General features: G+C 39.4%; 1 protein-coding gene across 8 annotated transcripts in view; it reads right to left on the bottom strand.

The window, feature by feature from the left end:
• Positions 1-17,380, bottom strand: part of BICD1 (BICD cargo adaptor 1) — a 179,869-nt gene that overhangs the window by 20,490 nt on the left and 141,999 nt on the right. For 3 of the 8 annotated variants that reach the window (XM_054081203.1, XM_054081231.1, XM_054081218.1), the window contains exons 6-7: positions 12,348-12,499; positions 5,620-5,827 (exon numbers count right to left, since the gene is read on the bottom strand). In XM_054081203.1, the coding sequence (XP_053937178.1) occupies positions 5,620-5,827; positions 12,348-12,499 (360 nt within the window). Of the gene's footprint in view, positions 1-4,352; positions 4,544-5,509; positions 5,828-12,347; positions 12,500-17,380 lie in introns of those variants that run through there. The other 5 variants (XM_054081239.1, XM_054081185.1, XM_054081210.1 and 2 more) reach the window with 4 other exon arrangements.

Raw genomic sequence — 17,380 nt, 5'->3', positions numbered from 1 at the left:
AGCTTTGTTTTTTAAAAAAAATAATAATTCTGAAAAATTTTCATGCTCCAGGCTGCTTTGCATTGCTTGAATGGAACAAATCAAACTTACCTGACTGAACAATCAAAGCAAAGTAGCCTGACTAGTTAAATATTATATGGCTGCATATCTTATTTTGTAGTGGACACTCAGTTATCTGCCTATCCTGTTTTTCAAGAATAAACTTTTCAATTAATGTACAGGTTAATCCATATTGGTCATTCAGAATATCCAGAATAAAATTGTTTAACACAAAATCAGCATAGAAAAAGGTATCTAGAGCCTAGTCACATTGATTTTACTTTTCATTAATCTATAAAATTCCTTCACAAGGGAGAAATAAGAAGTATTTAAAACTGTTCAGAGTGAAAACCCTCCTAGCAAAATTCTGGTCTGAGCTGACAGTGTTCTGCAAAAGTTCTGCAAAAGACTTCCACAATAATTTTTAAAAGAAGCTGTGCTTTCCTCTGTATTCAGCTTCCTCTGTGTTGAAACAGTCCTGCTGTTTCAAAGTTGAGAAGCGTATAAAAAAGCAAAGTTGAAATACTAAAGTTATGTCTATAGCAGCAAGGTTTAGAAATCCATGAGGAGCTTTCTGACATGGGTACTTCAGTTCAAAAACCAAGCTGGAACTATTTTTGGCAAAATTTTCCTAAACAAACAAAAATTGAGCAGAGCTAAAGACCTTGAACTTAAACCTTTTTCACCACACAATGAAAGAAGATACAAACACGTTGTCAAAAGTTTATTACCCGTACTTTCCAATGCTTTATGGTACACAGTCTCATTTCTGCAGAAAGGTTGCACGGTGGAGAGTAATGTCAGCGTGAGCCTCCCTCAGTCATTTTCCCAACTCCTTCATCTATAATGGGAGGGTAAAGAGAGCTACATTTCCTACCAAGGGCTTCTACCCATAATATTCCTTTGAAGATGCCTTCCCGTACATTCACACCGCCTAAACAACTTGAAGGAGCAAGAAGCAGGAGCTTCAAGAGAAGCAGTGACGAGAAATATATTTTGTATTTGGGACTGAGGGATATTAGGCATCTAGTGACTCTATATTCAAAGAGTCTGAACTCAACTGCAAAGGAAAAGTAATTACTAACACAATGTTACACACTGTCAAATCAAGCCTTAGGCTTTCTATATGCCCTGACTAATTCATGTACTTATGAAAACAGCCATATCCAAAAGTAGGCTGGAATTGTGTTGGGCCCATACTGCGTGAATAAAGACTAAAAATTTTAATGTGTAAAAATATGTGTTGATAATGGAGGGAAAGAAGAACCACACAACAAAGTTAAATGCATACTATTACCTAGGAGAAATGAAATATTATACTTTTGAAATGGACTGAATAGTATTTTTAGCCATCGCAGTTAGGTATTAGTTCAATTAGAAAGCACAGACAGAGTCATACTGCCACAGCTTGATGTCAGAGGGATATGCATGCTGATTTAAAGTTGAGGACAGTCAAATGGACACCAATTAGGAAATGACTATCTTTCTTGAGAGGTCTTTAAGTAAGCTAGGATTCACTAGTGAGTCCTCACTCTAGGGTCTTCCTCTGAACAAGGCAGCCAAAAGCAGTTCCAGCTTTCCCCCTAAAGCAGACAAATCTGGCTCAGAGCATGGTGAAGGCAGCCTCTCCTGACAAGCACCAAGCCAGAAGAAGGTGCAAGAGAAAGACAGACACAACTTGCCTTCTGCATGGGGCAGGAAAGTCTGCCCGGTTTTTCCCTCTACCAGCTTCCATTATTTTGGCTCTTGGTTTATATCGAAAGCATCCTCAGCTACAGCCTCCCAGTCCCTATAACACTTGGAACTAATAAAAGGATAGGGAAGCCCACATATCACATGAGTGAAATACTCATGTGAAGGAAATAGTTCACAAATTCAAAAGAAAAAAAAAACAAAACTTGACTGCATTTTATTTAGGCTTCATTGCTCCTCTGCTCCAGAGGACATAGCCTCAAGCCAAGCTATACTCTGATCCATACTGTGCAAGTTTGGATGCTGTTCTTTTGCATCCTTTCTGATGAAGAAGCCAGTGTGGGTTGCTACATTTCTTGGCTTGCTCGACTGCACAACTGATCTGAGAAAAGAAATTCTTTCTGATACAAGGCTTTTAAACATTCTGTACGAAAGTAGCAGAATAACTCCTCCACTGTACTTTACTTTCAGGAAAAAATAATTAGACAGATCGCAAAAAAAACCCCCAAACCTACTTGGTGTATCATTCCTTTGATCGGTTAACAACAACAAGAAATCTTCTAGAAACTGGTATGAATAATGCTGAAAAACTCCCTCATTCGTAATCCTCATTCTGATTCTAACATGCATCCTGCTAATAACAGAATCTGAATGCTCAGCAAAACCTCTGGTTTGAAATTGTCAGTCTCAAAGGCTGAGACTAAGGCCATGTAGTGGCATAAAATTCTGACAAATGCATTCAGAAAGGTGGGACTGTTGTATTACAGATTCATAAGAAAAATGCTAACATATATCAGAAATACTGTCTCAAAACCCTTATGATCTGAATATATAGAGATGTACGTAAAGTACCAGGTAAGACTCCAGACAAGCATTATTTTCTGGACAGTTCTGCTTTTCAGGCTGCTTCATCCTTTGGCCTCTCTTGCTGGAGAAAGTCAGAGACTGTGTAAGCATTTCTCAATCTGTTGTCCATGCATCTGTGATGCTCCATGAGATATCAGATGACAGTCCAGGGAAATGGTGACAAAAAAATGTAATGCATGAAGATAATCAAGAGCCAGAGTCCCAAACTTGAAGATCACATATTTTACCATTTTACTAACAGTTTTGCAAAGCAGTAAATTTATGTTTACTTATCTATTGAGCACACTTCTTTTCTTTAAGTCATTGTATTTTCCAACCATTAAATTGCATTTGAAATATATAGTCAGAGTTCTTCACACAAAGGTCATCCAGTCCTTGGATTAAAATCTAGTTCTTTGGCCAGGTACTCTTGTAAATTGTACGTACGATGTACAATTAGAATTAGAAGAGTCTTACAAGTTTTATGTTAGAAGACTGCCATTTCTGAGCCTAGATCCTTGCATTTCCAAACTGGGGAGATCGGCTATAAAGAAAATCCAGTTCTTTAAAGTGATGTGAGCCCCCATCAGAAATTAAATAATCCTTATTCTGTTGTATGATAAAATGGAAAGAATAAAAGAGCCCCTGCCAGTGTTTAGGAAAGAGATTCTTGGCTATGGGGTAGAAAACGAGCATGTGGTCTTCCACTGGTAACAGAATGCAAAGGAATTGCTGAAAGATCAGTACCATTTATTTTATATATTTTAAAGTCTTTGCTTCTTACCCCCTTCCTGATTTTTTCTCTGCAGGAGCCAGTTCTTTGATTTATTTACTGCAACACTTGCTAAGAAAATGTCTTGTTTAGACTCTGCATTTTTACACTTGTCCTCTGAGTGGGTGTTACTTGCCTGGCACTACTCAAAGGTGCCTATGGTATTGCTAGCACTGAGTGAGGGATATAACATACTATTTGGAATTGCTCAGCCTTCCAGAATAAACATTTACTTTAGCAGAAATCACTTTGTGGGTTTTAGCTTTTATATTTTCTACTTAGGCTTTCTGTGTATAACAAATTTCAAAACAAAGAATGAAAAAATTTACCACCAGACAAGAGGGTGCACATTTAAAGGCTAAATGTTCTGCTCAGGCACACAAGAAAAGTAATTATTAGCTTGTCTGTCAGTAGAAGAAAGATATCACAATCTCTGAAAAGGCATTCCAGTTCACATTTCCTTTCTACACCGTGTACGAAGCAGATATAACTTTTTGGCAGGAAATGAAGAGCAAAAGCTTCCTGCAAAGATAAACTTGATGACTCAGTTTACATAAACTAAACCTTCCATGAGTTTAATGTTATCCTTTAGAAAAACTGGATTGAATGCTCCAGGGTGAGCAAAAGACAGATGCTGCATAGGCTCCTAAAAACTGGTAGTTACTCCCTCGCTGGTCCTCACATATTTGACTCCTCTGTCGTGTGGTTTGTGTCTTCCACAGGGACTAGCAACACAACCACTAGACTAAGCACCACCCAGGCTGTGGATGTCAGCGGGACTGCATCCTCCTATACCACAGCAGGACTTTCACCACTGCATCTGGAACCAGTTCGGGCCACTGCCAGCACAATGTCAGCTCCTGCCACAGATGACACAGGAGGAGACATTTTGCTTTTCAGAACTCAAGAAGATGCCCAAATTAGATCGCATCTGCAGTGCTGGAAGGGTCCCCTGTTCTGCTAGCCACTCAGCACCACATGCACCCAAGGAAAAAATGTTTACCTGGTGTGGCCACGGTTAACCTTTTTTCCTTGCTGAGACGGTGCCCATGGATGAATTCACTCATGGAAGGGGGGCCCCTCAGAAGATATGATTCTGTGGAGGCAGGATGAGGGGGGGCTCTTAATAATTTCTGGAGGTAGGTCCCTGAAGTCCTGGGATGGCTCTGATCACAAAGGGAAGGTGAGAATAGTCTTGCAGGAGATCCAAGAAAAATACATATGGAAACAAAAGAGTTTTACTTTAATTACCTTTCAAAGCCTCTTGAATGACAACATCATGTTAATTTGCTTAACAGGCAAAAAAACAACTAGCATTTCCACAGCAGGGCATCTTGCCTGCATTGGAAATTCTCGTTCATATTAGGGGAGAAGGACATGAGGTTATATCTCAGCATCCTGGAGTCAACATGTACAAGGCTCCCTAAATGTTCTCTTGTTTTTGCATTGTGAACATATAAGAAAATGGAATGATTATCTAGGACTTCATTAACAGAAAGTCCTTTTCATCTTCAGAACCATGGATATCCCCACACCTAAAGAGCTTTGACAGGGCAGTCACAAGACAAGATGAGAATTCACTGCTTGAACAGCGAAATATTTGCATTAAGTTATGAATGGCAGCCATCTCCTTTCAAAAGGTTGCTTGCTCCCATGTAGAAAAATTAATCTGAGTGATCATATCCATATTCTTTTCACACTGATGAAGAACAAGTGAGCATCAGAGCTTAACAAAGCAAAGGAATTTCTTTTGTGTTAAGTGCTGACATGTTCATAAAGCACATTCCTTTTTTTTATTACTTCAGAAGCTTGTAATGCAAAACCTTAAGGAAAACTTAAGGCAAACTTGTTAAAGGAAACACATTCACACTAATATTAAAGACATACAAGATGCACTGAGACAATGACAGAATATAGTTCAAAACACTGCATAAAGGAGGAGGAAATATCATAGTGAGTAGGTGGATCAGAACCCCATGTTGCCAGGCTTTGAATTTCATATTCATATCCTTCCCACCTCCTTCTCCCCAGTCAAAGTATGAAGCAAAATAAAAAAAAAACAAAAACAAAAAAAAAAATTATAATGGTTACAAATTCAGTGAACGACTTTAATGAAAGTCTGGCCACTGCACTGTACTGTAAAGATCACTGCATGCATACCTTTTCCTCTGAGTGCCACTGCTGACCAGTAAGTTTGGTTGCTGTGGGCCCTGACTATGCAGGAGGAAAGTGTCTATGCTTGGCACGGTGGCTGATGCCTCCTCACTTACTTTAGGGCTGCCGATCTTGCTCTTTCCAAGCTTGCCTTTGCTGCGTCGGGACTGCTCATGGTCAAACTCTAAATCCTCCAGGCGCTGGGTAAGGGCAAGTTTTTGCTGGATAGCCATGCGCAACAGAGAGTTTAGGGTCTTCTTCTCATCCTCTGCAGCTGCAAGCTGTCTCTGCATCTCATCCAGCTGTGTGACGTACTCATCACACCTGGGAAAACAAATAAGGCAGAAATGTGGGGAAGGAGTCCAAGAATCGATGCTACTGGTGACTGCATCCCCAGGCGACAATTAGAGGGACAAATTCACATCCAGGCTTTTGCTGAATCTAAACCAGGATGCAGACAGCCTGGATTCTTCCATTCCCACTTTGACTAAATTCAGACTATGATCTGAATGCCAGCACTTCCTGTTCAGCAGGAGAACCTGTATCTAGAATACCAGAGTAGTCTATGACAGCGTCATATGTTTCTAATGCAGATAATAAGCAACTGCAAGGAAAGCTGAGGATTTTCTCCAGGTTAGACCACAAATAACAATTTTGGGTTCAAGTTCTGCTAGAAACTCATCATGGATAAGAATATTTATTAATTATAATAAATAACACCATTTTCCATAGACAGCAATATTCACTTCAGCAAAATACTACGAAAAATGATTAAAAAATACTGCAAGTACTTTGAACACTTGACACATCAGATTTTGTGAAATGAGAAGCCCTCAATTGTTTGCCATTGTTACCCGATTAAAGAGGGTACTGTTCAGGAAACTCCACACCTGGAAGTTATTTCACATTTACTCTTGAATCTCCTGGAGGTGTGCTCAGGTACCCCTTGCTCACCCTACTCCTTTTTAACCCTCAGCTTTCTTTATCTGCATGAAAAACTACCTTTTTCATTTGCTTCAGATGACTGAGATAGATTTTGAAATCAAACTAACTTTTTCATAATTTTGTTAGCATTTAAGGCTGAATTCAATTCACTTCAAACAATGATTCTTCAAGTTAATAGGAAAAGCTAGGCATTTCAGGATGGTCTTAGTCGCTTTTTGAAGTGAAATAGCTTCAGTTTATTAAAAATCAGACCATCTAATCAGTAAGAACTGAAAGTTATAAACGTATACCTGCAGTGAAATAATTCATAGATAGCAGTACTGTATGCCTATTGGACATCTGTGGCAGCACGAAGAATTTTTCACATTGAATGATGCAGCTTTCACTAAATATCCTCCCTGTGTGATCTCTATAAATCTAAATAGCTTTGCTGTGTAATTACAACAGCATAATGGATGAGGATTTAACTTTATCAGTGCTTGCCTTCTCAAAATATATGACACAGTAAACTTTCGAGTTATTGCAAACTGAGGGACAAAACTAATTTCCCTGAAACTTTAATCTTCACCTTGGGAAACAGAAATAAAGTATACTTAAAATTCAGAGTTATTCTTCTCACACTAACACACACATATATACATTGCACTCTTGAATAATTCAGGCACTGGAAACAAAATGACTAAGTCAGTCATAGCTTCAGCTACAGTTTCAGTATTATCTTTCTTCTACTGGACCTTAATAGGCATGACTGTCACTATTTAAGCCTTGAGGAAGAGAGAGAGATATTTCTGCAACGTTGGTTGGTTTAAAATCACCTTGCACACCTATTTCTGCTCCAAATCTTGAGATGTCTATTAATATGTTAGCCAGTTTAATTGACAGAGACATTAGAATGAAATCAGCATACTGGAGATAAATTAATTTGAAATAAGAATTATTAGATCTGTGTTATCAGAGTTTTAAAGACTCATTCTTGTAACCACATTGATTTTCTATCCATTCCTTTTATTCTCTCCTGCTTTTATCTTTGTCTAGAAGACACCTTTTTTTTCCCAAACATATTTTCCTCTGAAATTTTAAGAAAAGTAACATCTGCAGCTACACTAGCAGCACAATGCCACTAGCCAAACAAACTGTCTTGCTTTAGTATGCCAATAAACCAGTTTTCTTTTTGAAAAGAATTAATGTTGTCCAGGCCTTATGATATGTTCTTGGTATCTAGACATTTATTTATAGAAGCAGTTAAGAACAGTTAAGAAACATAAGCTCTATGAAGATGGGTATTACTAGAGCAGATTTAGACTAACCTGCTTCTTGTTACCTGCTATGAACTATTAACAAGCTGGCCCAAGAAGACTGGATATACTAGATGCTGTTAGCTGGCCTCATACTTGAGACAAGACTAATCTCATTGATACATTTTCCAACGGTTCTGATTAATCATATGCCCTTCCTAGAAGTGTCCCCATAATAGCAACCCTGCATTCTTGGTAGTTCACTGCAGTGTTTGGGTGGTTCCAGTCATCTGACCTCCACCATGACTCGAAGTTTCCTATTATTCTTCACAAACACGCGGTCCATTGTCTCTGTGATTTGTTGCTCAAGCTTTTTTTTTTTTTTTAGAGAAAAAGTGTTCAGAAAGGTTAAAGCTAATTCAGTCAAATAAAAGCCCTAGTTAACTTTAGAAACTGCTGAATTAACAGCCTTAGATCTCCTTGAAGTCTGAAGCAGTGAAGGTTATTCCATGTAGTAAGAGGTAGCTATTGCCTGCAGTCATGGCATTTCCCTTCACTGAAATATTCCCTGCTACATGCTAGTATAGGATAAAAAGACGAGTGTTTCCAATTAAAAAAGAAAAAAACATTACACACTTCCATACTGCCTTTAGCCCACATGGTTTATAAACATTCACAAACACTCACAGCATACTGAGGAAGAAAAGGGTTAAAGAGCACCTAAGAGAGGTAACTTCTGGCATGACATTGCAGACTGAGCAGGGCTCCAGGATGCACCAGGGCTCTGAACGAATCTTGTAGAAGTACTAAAATAGTAGTGAATAACAAAAATTAGGTTACGTCCTCTCAAGTCAGGGCTCTTTCCCAGTTTGTCCCTTGGCTAGGATGGGTGTAACCTGCCAGTGACTATTTAATCAACAGTACTATTATCTTGCTTTCTGCTGGTCCACTTATCACCAGAGCAAAAGTCAAGATTTCACCTGTTTCTCATTTCTCTTGTCTCTGAAAGAAAGCAGATTGACGCATAAGCCCACTTATTTTGTATGAACTGATTCAAGAGGTTTATATTGCAGTTTAAGGAGTTTCTAGTTCCATCTATCTCTCTTGTCTAGGAATGCAAACTTAATATCAAGTCAGGCTTATGCGTAATTGAGGTAACATAAATTATAGCAGAGCCTGAACTAAAACCCAGTGACAATGACAGTGACAGATCCCTGCTTTAGCCATATAAGCATAATTCTGTTCTGCTCATAAATATTTTCTCACCTAGAATATCTCCAGAACCTGTCCAAACTTGCCAGTCCATCTCTTCAGTACACATTTTTCTTTAAACACTAATCATAAGAAAATGTCTTGATGGATGGAGAATAAAATCAGTGCATGCAGTGTCAGGACTGTGGCAATATCACAAGAAATATTTCTGGCTCTCTCTTTTCGAGTATCTCTATTTAGGCTGGAAAAGCAAGCATATGTAGGGACCAAGTAAAATTAACTGACTTAATCCCTTTAGGTTCCTGCTTTAACAGCACCTCATTCTCTGCTTCAGCACTAGACCTCTTCCAGGGCAATCCCTACTTTATATGCGTAAACTAATATTTTAAAGAATTTATTTTTCCTTTGCCCTCTGGATTAGTACTGGCTGCCCATCTCACTGCTTCACAATCCCAGAGCTCTCACTCTGAGCCACAGACTTGGGATTGGAGTGAGGGGAAATGACGGGAGGAGCAGGAAAAGCTCTCAGCATTTTTCTGGTCTGGGACTACCAGAAGCAGCCAAGGCAGGAGGTGCATATGAACAGGACAGCACATGGCCCTGGCATCAAATAGGAACTTCAGCTCTGCTCTGCCAACCCCATGCATCCTACAGAAAAGAAGGTTTTGTACTCTATCACTTTCTTTTTCTAAGAGAGCTGTTTGAGGAAAAGAGAATTGAATTGTATTGAGGACATATTCTTTACAGGTCTGAAGTAAATTCAGAAAGGAATCAAGGTTGATGAAGAGTAAAGGAGAAGCTGTACAGATCAGAGCCACGGGGATTTTGGATTGGGAAAGAAACAGGCCCAGAAGGAAAAAGAGCAGAAGCAGAGGTACAAGCTGGACAGAGGGACTTTTGAGGGCAAGAAGAGAAGAACTTAAGGAATAGAAGGACGAACAAATCTCACCAAAAATCACAGAAGATGAAGGGAGCCTGGTTTCTGCATAGGGGATATATGGAACAAAGTGTCATCTTTGCTGTTCAGATCAGAAACAGGTATACCGCACTCTCTTTATAATGTGGTATGACCTTTATCCAGTGCATTCAAGGAAGAAAACATGAAGTTTACCACCAAAATGAACTTCCCTTTGGGGACCAGATGAAAAGAAAAAGGATGGTCTATGAAAGGGAAAGGATATTGCTCTCTCAAACAGTATATGAAATAATTGTCAGATTTATAATATAACTCTGCTCAGAAGGATGCTCTCTCTACACTACAAATTCAGGACTAAGTACCATGTGATGCAGGATAACCATGGAAACCACTGTTTTATTCAACAGAAGACTAAACAATTGCTTTTTATGCTGAAGTTTGTTATCGTATCAAATGTTACTGCATGGAGAGTCTTGTATTTTCAAAGAGATTTATCTTCCTGAACAGACTTCTATAGTATATCAGCTCTCTGTCATTTAAACAAATGCTATTTCAAATGGAGTATTCAGAATGAGTCAATAATTTGAACATTTAGGAAGATTGATTTAATTATAAAAGCCATTAGATTCGAGAGTAGGGAAGGAAAAGCAATATTTTACAGCAGAAAAATCTATAGGAGCACACTGATGTGCAAGACCTTGCAGTGAATGATTTTTTATAACTGTGCTCAGAAAATAATGGGTAAAACTTACAACCTTGAGGCCTGGGAAGGGTGCCACAGGTGTTTAATCGGTACAGCACAGAGTTCACCAACAGCAGTGAGTGTTTTGGGTGGGGTTTATCTCTACTAGCACTAAACATTTACGAAATAGAAATCTATAACTTGGCCAGTCACTCAGATTCCCTTTATAGTTCATAAAAGAGAAACAGAAGCTTCATTGCATCCTAGACACAAGAAATCTAGAAGAGGCATCTATATGAATGGCATAATTTATGCCTAATTGTCACAGAAAAATGCTGCTGTCTCTCACTGGCATTAGGATATGCGCTAAACACTAAACAGATGTGTGCACTCGGGATGTCCAAATAGGGTAAAGATTCAGTACAACAATAATCTAAAGTTCCCTTTAAGTAACAACTTTTAAATCTTTGCAAATTTGTTTTACCTCATAGACTGCTGGTTTATCCTCTACACAAGACACTTGTCTGCTTTATGTTCATGATGCCATTCCTCTCCTTTGAGCTAGTAGCCTTCCAGGTAGTCTTATAGAGTTAGTATATTCATGTATCTCCTAGTGTAATGAGCTTGCAAATAAAGATTGACACCTGCATTTCTAAAATACACACATGGTTTTCCTTTCTTGAAGAAAATCTTTAGATGCCAATGAAAGCAATGGAGCTAGCCTGCTGAGTTTGTTCTTCGTTTCCATTATGCACTACATGTACTCTTCTGATGACGAACCTGCGATGAATTTGTACGCAGCACTGATGTCACAGCAGGTAAATGTCCCTTATCCTTCTTCCGGATAGGAAGCCCCTCTGCCCCTGTCACTGAGCAACAAAGGACCTTAGAAGGCTGGAAGAGGTGAAATGGCACTCATATACTGCAGGAACTAATGGAGAGATGTTGACATGATGCATAAAGACATCTTATCACTTATGGACTAAAGCACAAACAAGAAATCTGCATTGCGTTTGCACATAAGGGGGGAAAAAAGCCTTGCTATAACAGAATTATTTCCTTGGTTATTTGGAAGTTAAGAAATTATTGACAAAAGCAGTGGATCATAAAAAAAAATATATTTTTAGGTAACCTTTCAAAAAGCAGCTAAAACCAAAAGCTCTTCTGAAGAAAGCGTGGGAGATGGGAAGATGAGAGATGATTAATTACTGTCCTGTCAGGAGGAACTATGTTACAGAAGTGAAACTTTTATCCTGTGAGAGAGAAGATAATAAATTAAATACCACAGCAGGATAAAATAAGAATTCATATTTGAGTGGAAAACTGCAGCAGCCTCACAGTTATTACTGCTGGATTACAGCATTGGCTGGTTGATGAAATAGATTTTTCTAGTGGTAAGTAATAAATCTTATAATAATGAAACATTGGATTCTGAAGATCATTATTAACTCTACGAAAGCCTTACATGACAGAATCACTGCATACTTCTGAATGTGCAAATCAGTCATATAAATCTACTATTTGATTTTCACTTTAAAAAGCCCTATAAATGCAAATATACTGGGGGCTGATAGAAGCATTTATAACAGTTTACTCAAGGTTGTATTGACATTGCTATTCTCCAGCTTTATTTTCCAAGACACACAACTTAGTAGCACTTGAAAGCTTGCAGGTTTTGCACAGTGTACACCCTAAGACTCATTCACCCTCATCCAGCAAAGCCCTAACTCTGCAGAAAATAATTTCTGTCTCTCCTCTTAAACCCCAAACATACACAGCTAAGTCTGCTCTCACTCAGCACACACATATTTCATTTTACTGTGCTAAGATCGACAGTGAAACTGTTTCTGTTACCTGGTTGCAAACATTGCTCTCAAGGATGAGAAGGTTGCTGCATCTTCCTTCAAAGCCTTTAATTCATTCCGCAGTTTGGTCATGGTTTCAGTCACCATTGCTTTTTCATTTTCATATTTGTTCTTCAAATTGGCTAGTGCTACTTCAGCTGTCTGAAAACACAGACAAGGACACGTGCTTATGAGACAGATATCTGGTAACAGCTAAAATGCCATGTTTGATTTTACTTCAGATTTCCTTCTTCATACACATGGTAGGAGAAGTTAGACCTGAGCATTCAACCTTTAATGTCATTTTTAAAGTTGGAAACCAGTTGAAAGGACAAAGCCAATTTCAATGCACTGGCAACAACGCAACGCCTTCAATGTCTCCGCAAAACTGTGCAGCTATATGTTGATGACTCAGGCAAGCAAGTAAGTTACTACAGCTTAAGGAGGTGCTACCATGTCATTTGAGCTGCAATAAACAACCAGGTGTGTCCCCTGACCATGTTGCAAATAAGGATGCACGGCACATGAGACTTGGCTTCTGCAGCTGAAGTGGGCACTAACATGCTTTGCCTCATGCTGCCTGCCAGCTGAGTTTTTTCCTGGGCGAGGGACAATAAAAAGTGTAAATTACAATTTTCACTAAACAGGAAAGCAAGGCTTTGTAGTCATCCTATTCCTTCTTTTTTTTTTTTCCCCCATCTCCCTTCTTTTTTTCAATTTCATCCATTAAATTCCTTTAATTTACTGCCACACCACTTCTAATAGTTACATTTGTCTTATTTTTGCAAGAGTTCAACCTTCTGTTCTACCTATGATGTTTAGTTTTATTTTGAACTTATTCAAAATGCAAAGCTTTATAGATGTTTTATACCTACTGCTGTTATAAGACATTTAAAATCATCACTATTGAAAGAGATGAAGAAAAAAACTTCCCTTTTACATTTACTCAGAGGGGGTTATGGTTGCTTATTCACTTCATTTAGTGCATAATAATTGGCAGCATTTCATATAGGCAATCAATTTCCCCTGTTGATCTTGTAGGTTCCTGAGCCATCACCAGGGGAGAGAAGTGTGGAAGAACGTTAGTTTAAAGCAACCAGCAAGGGGACACGACAAAGGATGGTAACAGCCAAACAGTTGGAAATGTATTTTAAACTCAGTTTTCTGAAACTCAATATGTTTCCCACTAACAACATATTTTAACAAAAGGACATATTATCATCTCCTACCAAAATACAAGTCTATTCATTTGAATCTGGAGAAATAGCACAGTTAGAAATAGCAACGTTAAAATAATTCTTTTTTTTTTACTTCCCCCAACTGTACACTTACCAACGTTTTTTCTGCTTTCACACTAGTTTACATCGAGAGAGGGGGCTCAAAAAATCACTATTAACTACCTGTGATTTTAAACAGATGAGTTTTTCCAGGCCATATCTGAAATACATGTTAAAGATATGTGCCACCTAATGCTAGATTTTGAAAAAAAAAAAATCATTAAATTGTTTCAGCAGTGGGATTATATATTCCATGTAAACCCAGTGACTTACACATCACTGAAACTGCGCGCAATGATCAGACAGGTCATTGTGACTCCTATGCTTTAGTCTGGATGTCAGGGTAAATCGATATGTAACATCACAGGATGAAAAATAACTTAGAAATATAACTTACTTCATGAATAAAGGTAATGGAGGAAGGATTGTGTCAAATCTTCAAGTCTTTATTTTTTGCTTCCTATTAGAGTTTTCCATAAAACATCATTTAGAAAAAGAAGCACAAATTGCAAAACCTATTGGGAGCACCTGGTGGCTCTTCACACACCAGACAAGTTTTTGAAGACTCTCCTTTGCAGGCTATTGAGGGTCTCTCTTCTGAAAGTCTCCTAAGTGAGGAATGAAGGGGTACATGTGCTCTACTGAAGAAGCAAATAAAACTAACAAAAACATGGGTTTTAATAGGCAAAAGAAAGGAAGGGAAAGCAAGCAAGGGTATCTTCTGTTAGAAACCTGCATACAGGCAGCCAGAGCCAGCAAAGCAGCAGTGCATTGCTGTAGCGTGAGGTACAGCACACTCGAGGTCTTGTAAAAGCTGGCGAGTACCAGACCACACAGATGCTCAGGTTACCTACAGCTCATTGGCTTGGGACCTGGATGCTGACTGAAGCTGACTGCTGTCAGACTCCTCGGCTCAGAGGATGCTGTTTTACAGTGCAGCTAAGTCAATCTAGGTTGGCTAGCTGCCACCAAAAGAACAATTACCCAACCTTTCTCCATCCCTGTCCTTTGCACACCTGCTAGTTTCCTTCTATGCTTACTGTGAGACAGTCTGGGGAGCCTGAAGAGGCAGGAAACTCACATGAACCACCCAGAAGCCAGTTTATGTGATGGAGAGCAGGGCTGAATGGAGAATGGGAACTTGGACTCTGTCTTTCAGAGGTACCTATGTGTCTGGTCACCTCAGCCGTTCTGCTAGACTGTGTCAAGACTAACAGGGACAAAGTGAAATGAAGCCACAGCTTCATGTTACTTTTCCTCCAGCACCAGCTTTAGCCTAAATTTGCTCCCCGTCTCAGCCAATCTTCAAAATTGTACCCACTGAGCCATATATGTGTGATTGTGCGTGAAACCACTTCTGTGGAATAATCTAAATTTAAGACCTGGAATGACTGGTGCATTTGGAAAGTGCTCTGACAGTAAAGATGGGGCAAATAAAAGTCTGCATCCCCAAGCAGTGTGTGCCAGAAGGAAGTAGACACCCAGGACTTGGCTATGTTTTTAACAGCTTTTTCTGAAGTACTTGGTTTTAGGATATGGTTAACTACAAAACTGTGTTAGAGAAGCTTTGCTCCACATAAAAATGACACCTCTCAGGAACACAGATGGATATGGAGAGCACAAGAAAAAGATGAAAATGCAGAAAAACGTGGCTACACTTCAGTGAAGTAAATAACACAGTAAGATAAGAGAGGGGCTAACGACAGTCCAGGCAGGGGACCAGTCATGCTGAGGAACTGAGTGAACACACTAACAACTCAGCAAGCCAGAGACACGGGACTAATGGCTCACAGAGCGTGTATCATTTGTAGTGCAGAGGACATCACCTGGAGCTGACAGCAAGGCTGGAAGGTAGCAGAGTTCCAACACCTGGACTCCTGTGGGATGTGAAACACTACCCAAGAAGAGAGAGCTAGGGTATACATTTCTCAGCCCTCCCCATCCTCCAAACCCAGCCATGGAATCACACAGGGTGAGGTGAGCACACATTCAAACCCCAGGACCCAAGGCACTGCCAGAACTCTGTCCTTTTCATCCTCCTCCTTATGCTCACAAAAGAAACGCCCTATACAGCTGCCTAATGGTTGCCACCTTAATCCTGAACCCATGAACAAATCCTATTTTCTCTATATATTCACATTCTAAGATAATGTTGTACCCCACTTACTTTACATTAGCAGTGTGAGAAGCAAACAAAGTAAAAAAATTGTCACTGAAAGAGTATTATGTCCTACAGTGGTATACAATTTATTTTTTTGCACAAGAAAACAGAACAGTAGCCTGTTATTTTAGTGCAGAAATCACTCATGGCACTGGATCTTTCCACTCAGCTTCATGTTCCCAGCAGAAATCCTGCCTATATAACATCAGGGTATTGTTTATACATAAGGTACTGTATGTTTGGAGTTATTAAATCATTTTTTCTGAAGGACTTCTGTGGGTTTCTTAGTTATGGGAGCTGAAGACACCACAGTTACTGCCAATGCAAATGTGAAGGTCTTGCTGACCCAACTCCTTCCCATCAAACCGTTTACCTGCAAGAGCAACTGATTGTTTTTCAATCAGAATGTCAGGATATTAAATTCCCTCATAGGCACTTTTGCTTGCTGAACATTATTAAAAATAAAAATCAGACCCATTCTTGAACTGGTCCTAAAAGTTATTATATCATTAATTTGATATTCCTTTACAATTTATGGTACTTTTTAATGCTAATGTTACTTGGGTTTGCTCCACGAAAAAAAAAAAAAATGCTGACACAGTAACTATGGCTATGAATAAATGGGTACATAAATCAAGACAAGCAAGCATGCTAGTAGGATATATGTCTTGCCATCTTGAGCAATTGATTTAATAATCTGTTTTCTGGGTCTTAGGTTTGCAGCTTCTTAGAGCAAATCTTGCTCTCTTTTTTTGTGTTACAGTTTCGTGTGTTCTGCTTGCAGCCCAGCCTAATATGAAAATGCTTATTTGAAAATATTACTAAAGAAAATACAGCTAGGACAAAAAGAAATATCATCAGGTATTGCCAAATGAATTAAACCAGGCAACAGCTTGTCAGGTTCAAACAGAAATGTATAGTATGCTGTTAAAGATGTAAAAGATGTAGCTGCACTGCTGGAGTGTCAGGCAGACGGGTACAGAAGCAGAGACTCCTTCAGGGCTGTCACTGTGAAGAGAAGTGAACACAATTCAAATGTGGATTCTGAAACTCTTTTTCTCTTCTGATGAACCCTTTGTGTAGCTGAGTAAACAGAGGATGTCAGTGCACTGTGGCAAAGCGTACTGGCTAGGAAAACATTATAATTTTGGTCTTAACCTGGTATTGCTATTCTCCCAGTAGTCACTAGAGCGCAGCCATGCTTTCCTAGTTAAGGGTGTGACTTCTGTATTGGAATACAGCCTGGAATAGCAGACCCAGGCTTTCTCCCATGGATACGAATGGTGAGATGCCCTAGGAATGCCAGGTCTTGCCATTTTTACAGTGCATCTCATTGTGCTCGTCTTGCTTTCCCATACTACCCCACCCCAAAAAATGCTTCACCTAAAATGTCCCTGTTTGGAGTGCTGACAATACAGGGCAGTTGTGACAGTATTGCTTCGAAGCAGGAATCACAGCAAGCCCTGATGCAGCCTGGCTGGAAGCTGAAAACAGATCAGGGCATCCAGCCATCTGCCAGCCATGGGCTTCCCTCGCTCAGGGGCCTCCCACAGCTCTTCCCCACAGCACTGGGCACCAGAACCATCTTGCCATACTATGTGAGGT

This window comes from Cuculus canorus, chromosome 1, assembly GCF_017976375.1.
Source record: "Cuculus canorus isolate bCucCan1 chromosome 1, bCucCan1.pri, whole genome shotgun sequence".
In the NCBI taxonomy this organism is placed as follows: Eukaryota; Metazoa; Chordata; class Aves; order Cuculiformes; family Cuculidae; genus Cuculus; species Cuculus canorus.
This window is presented reverse-complemented; position numbering and strand designations above follow the sequence as displayed.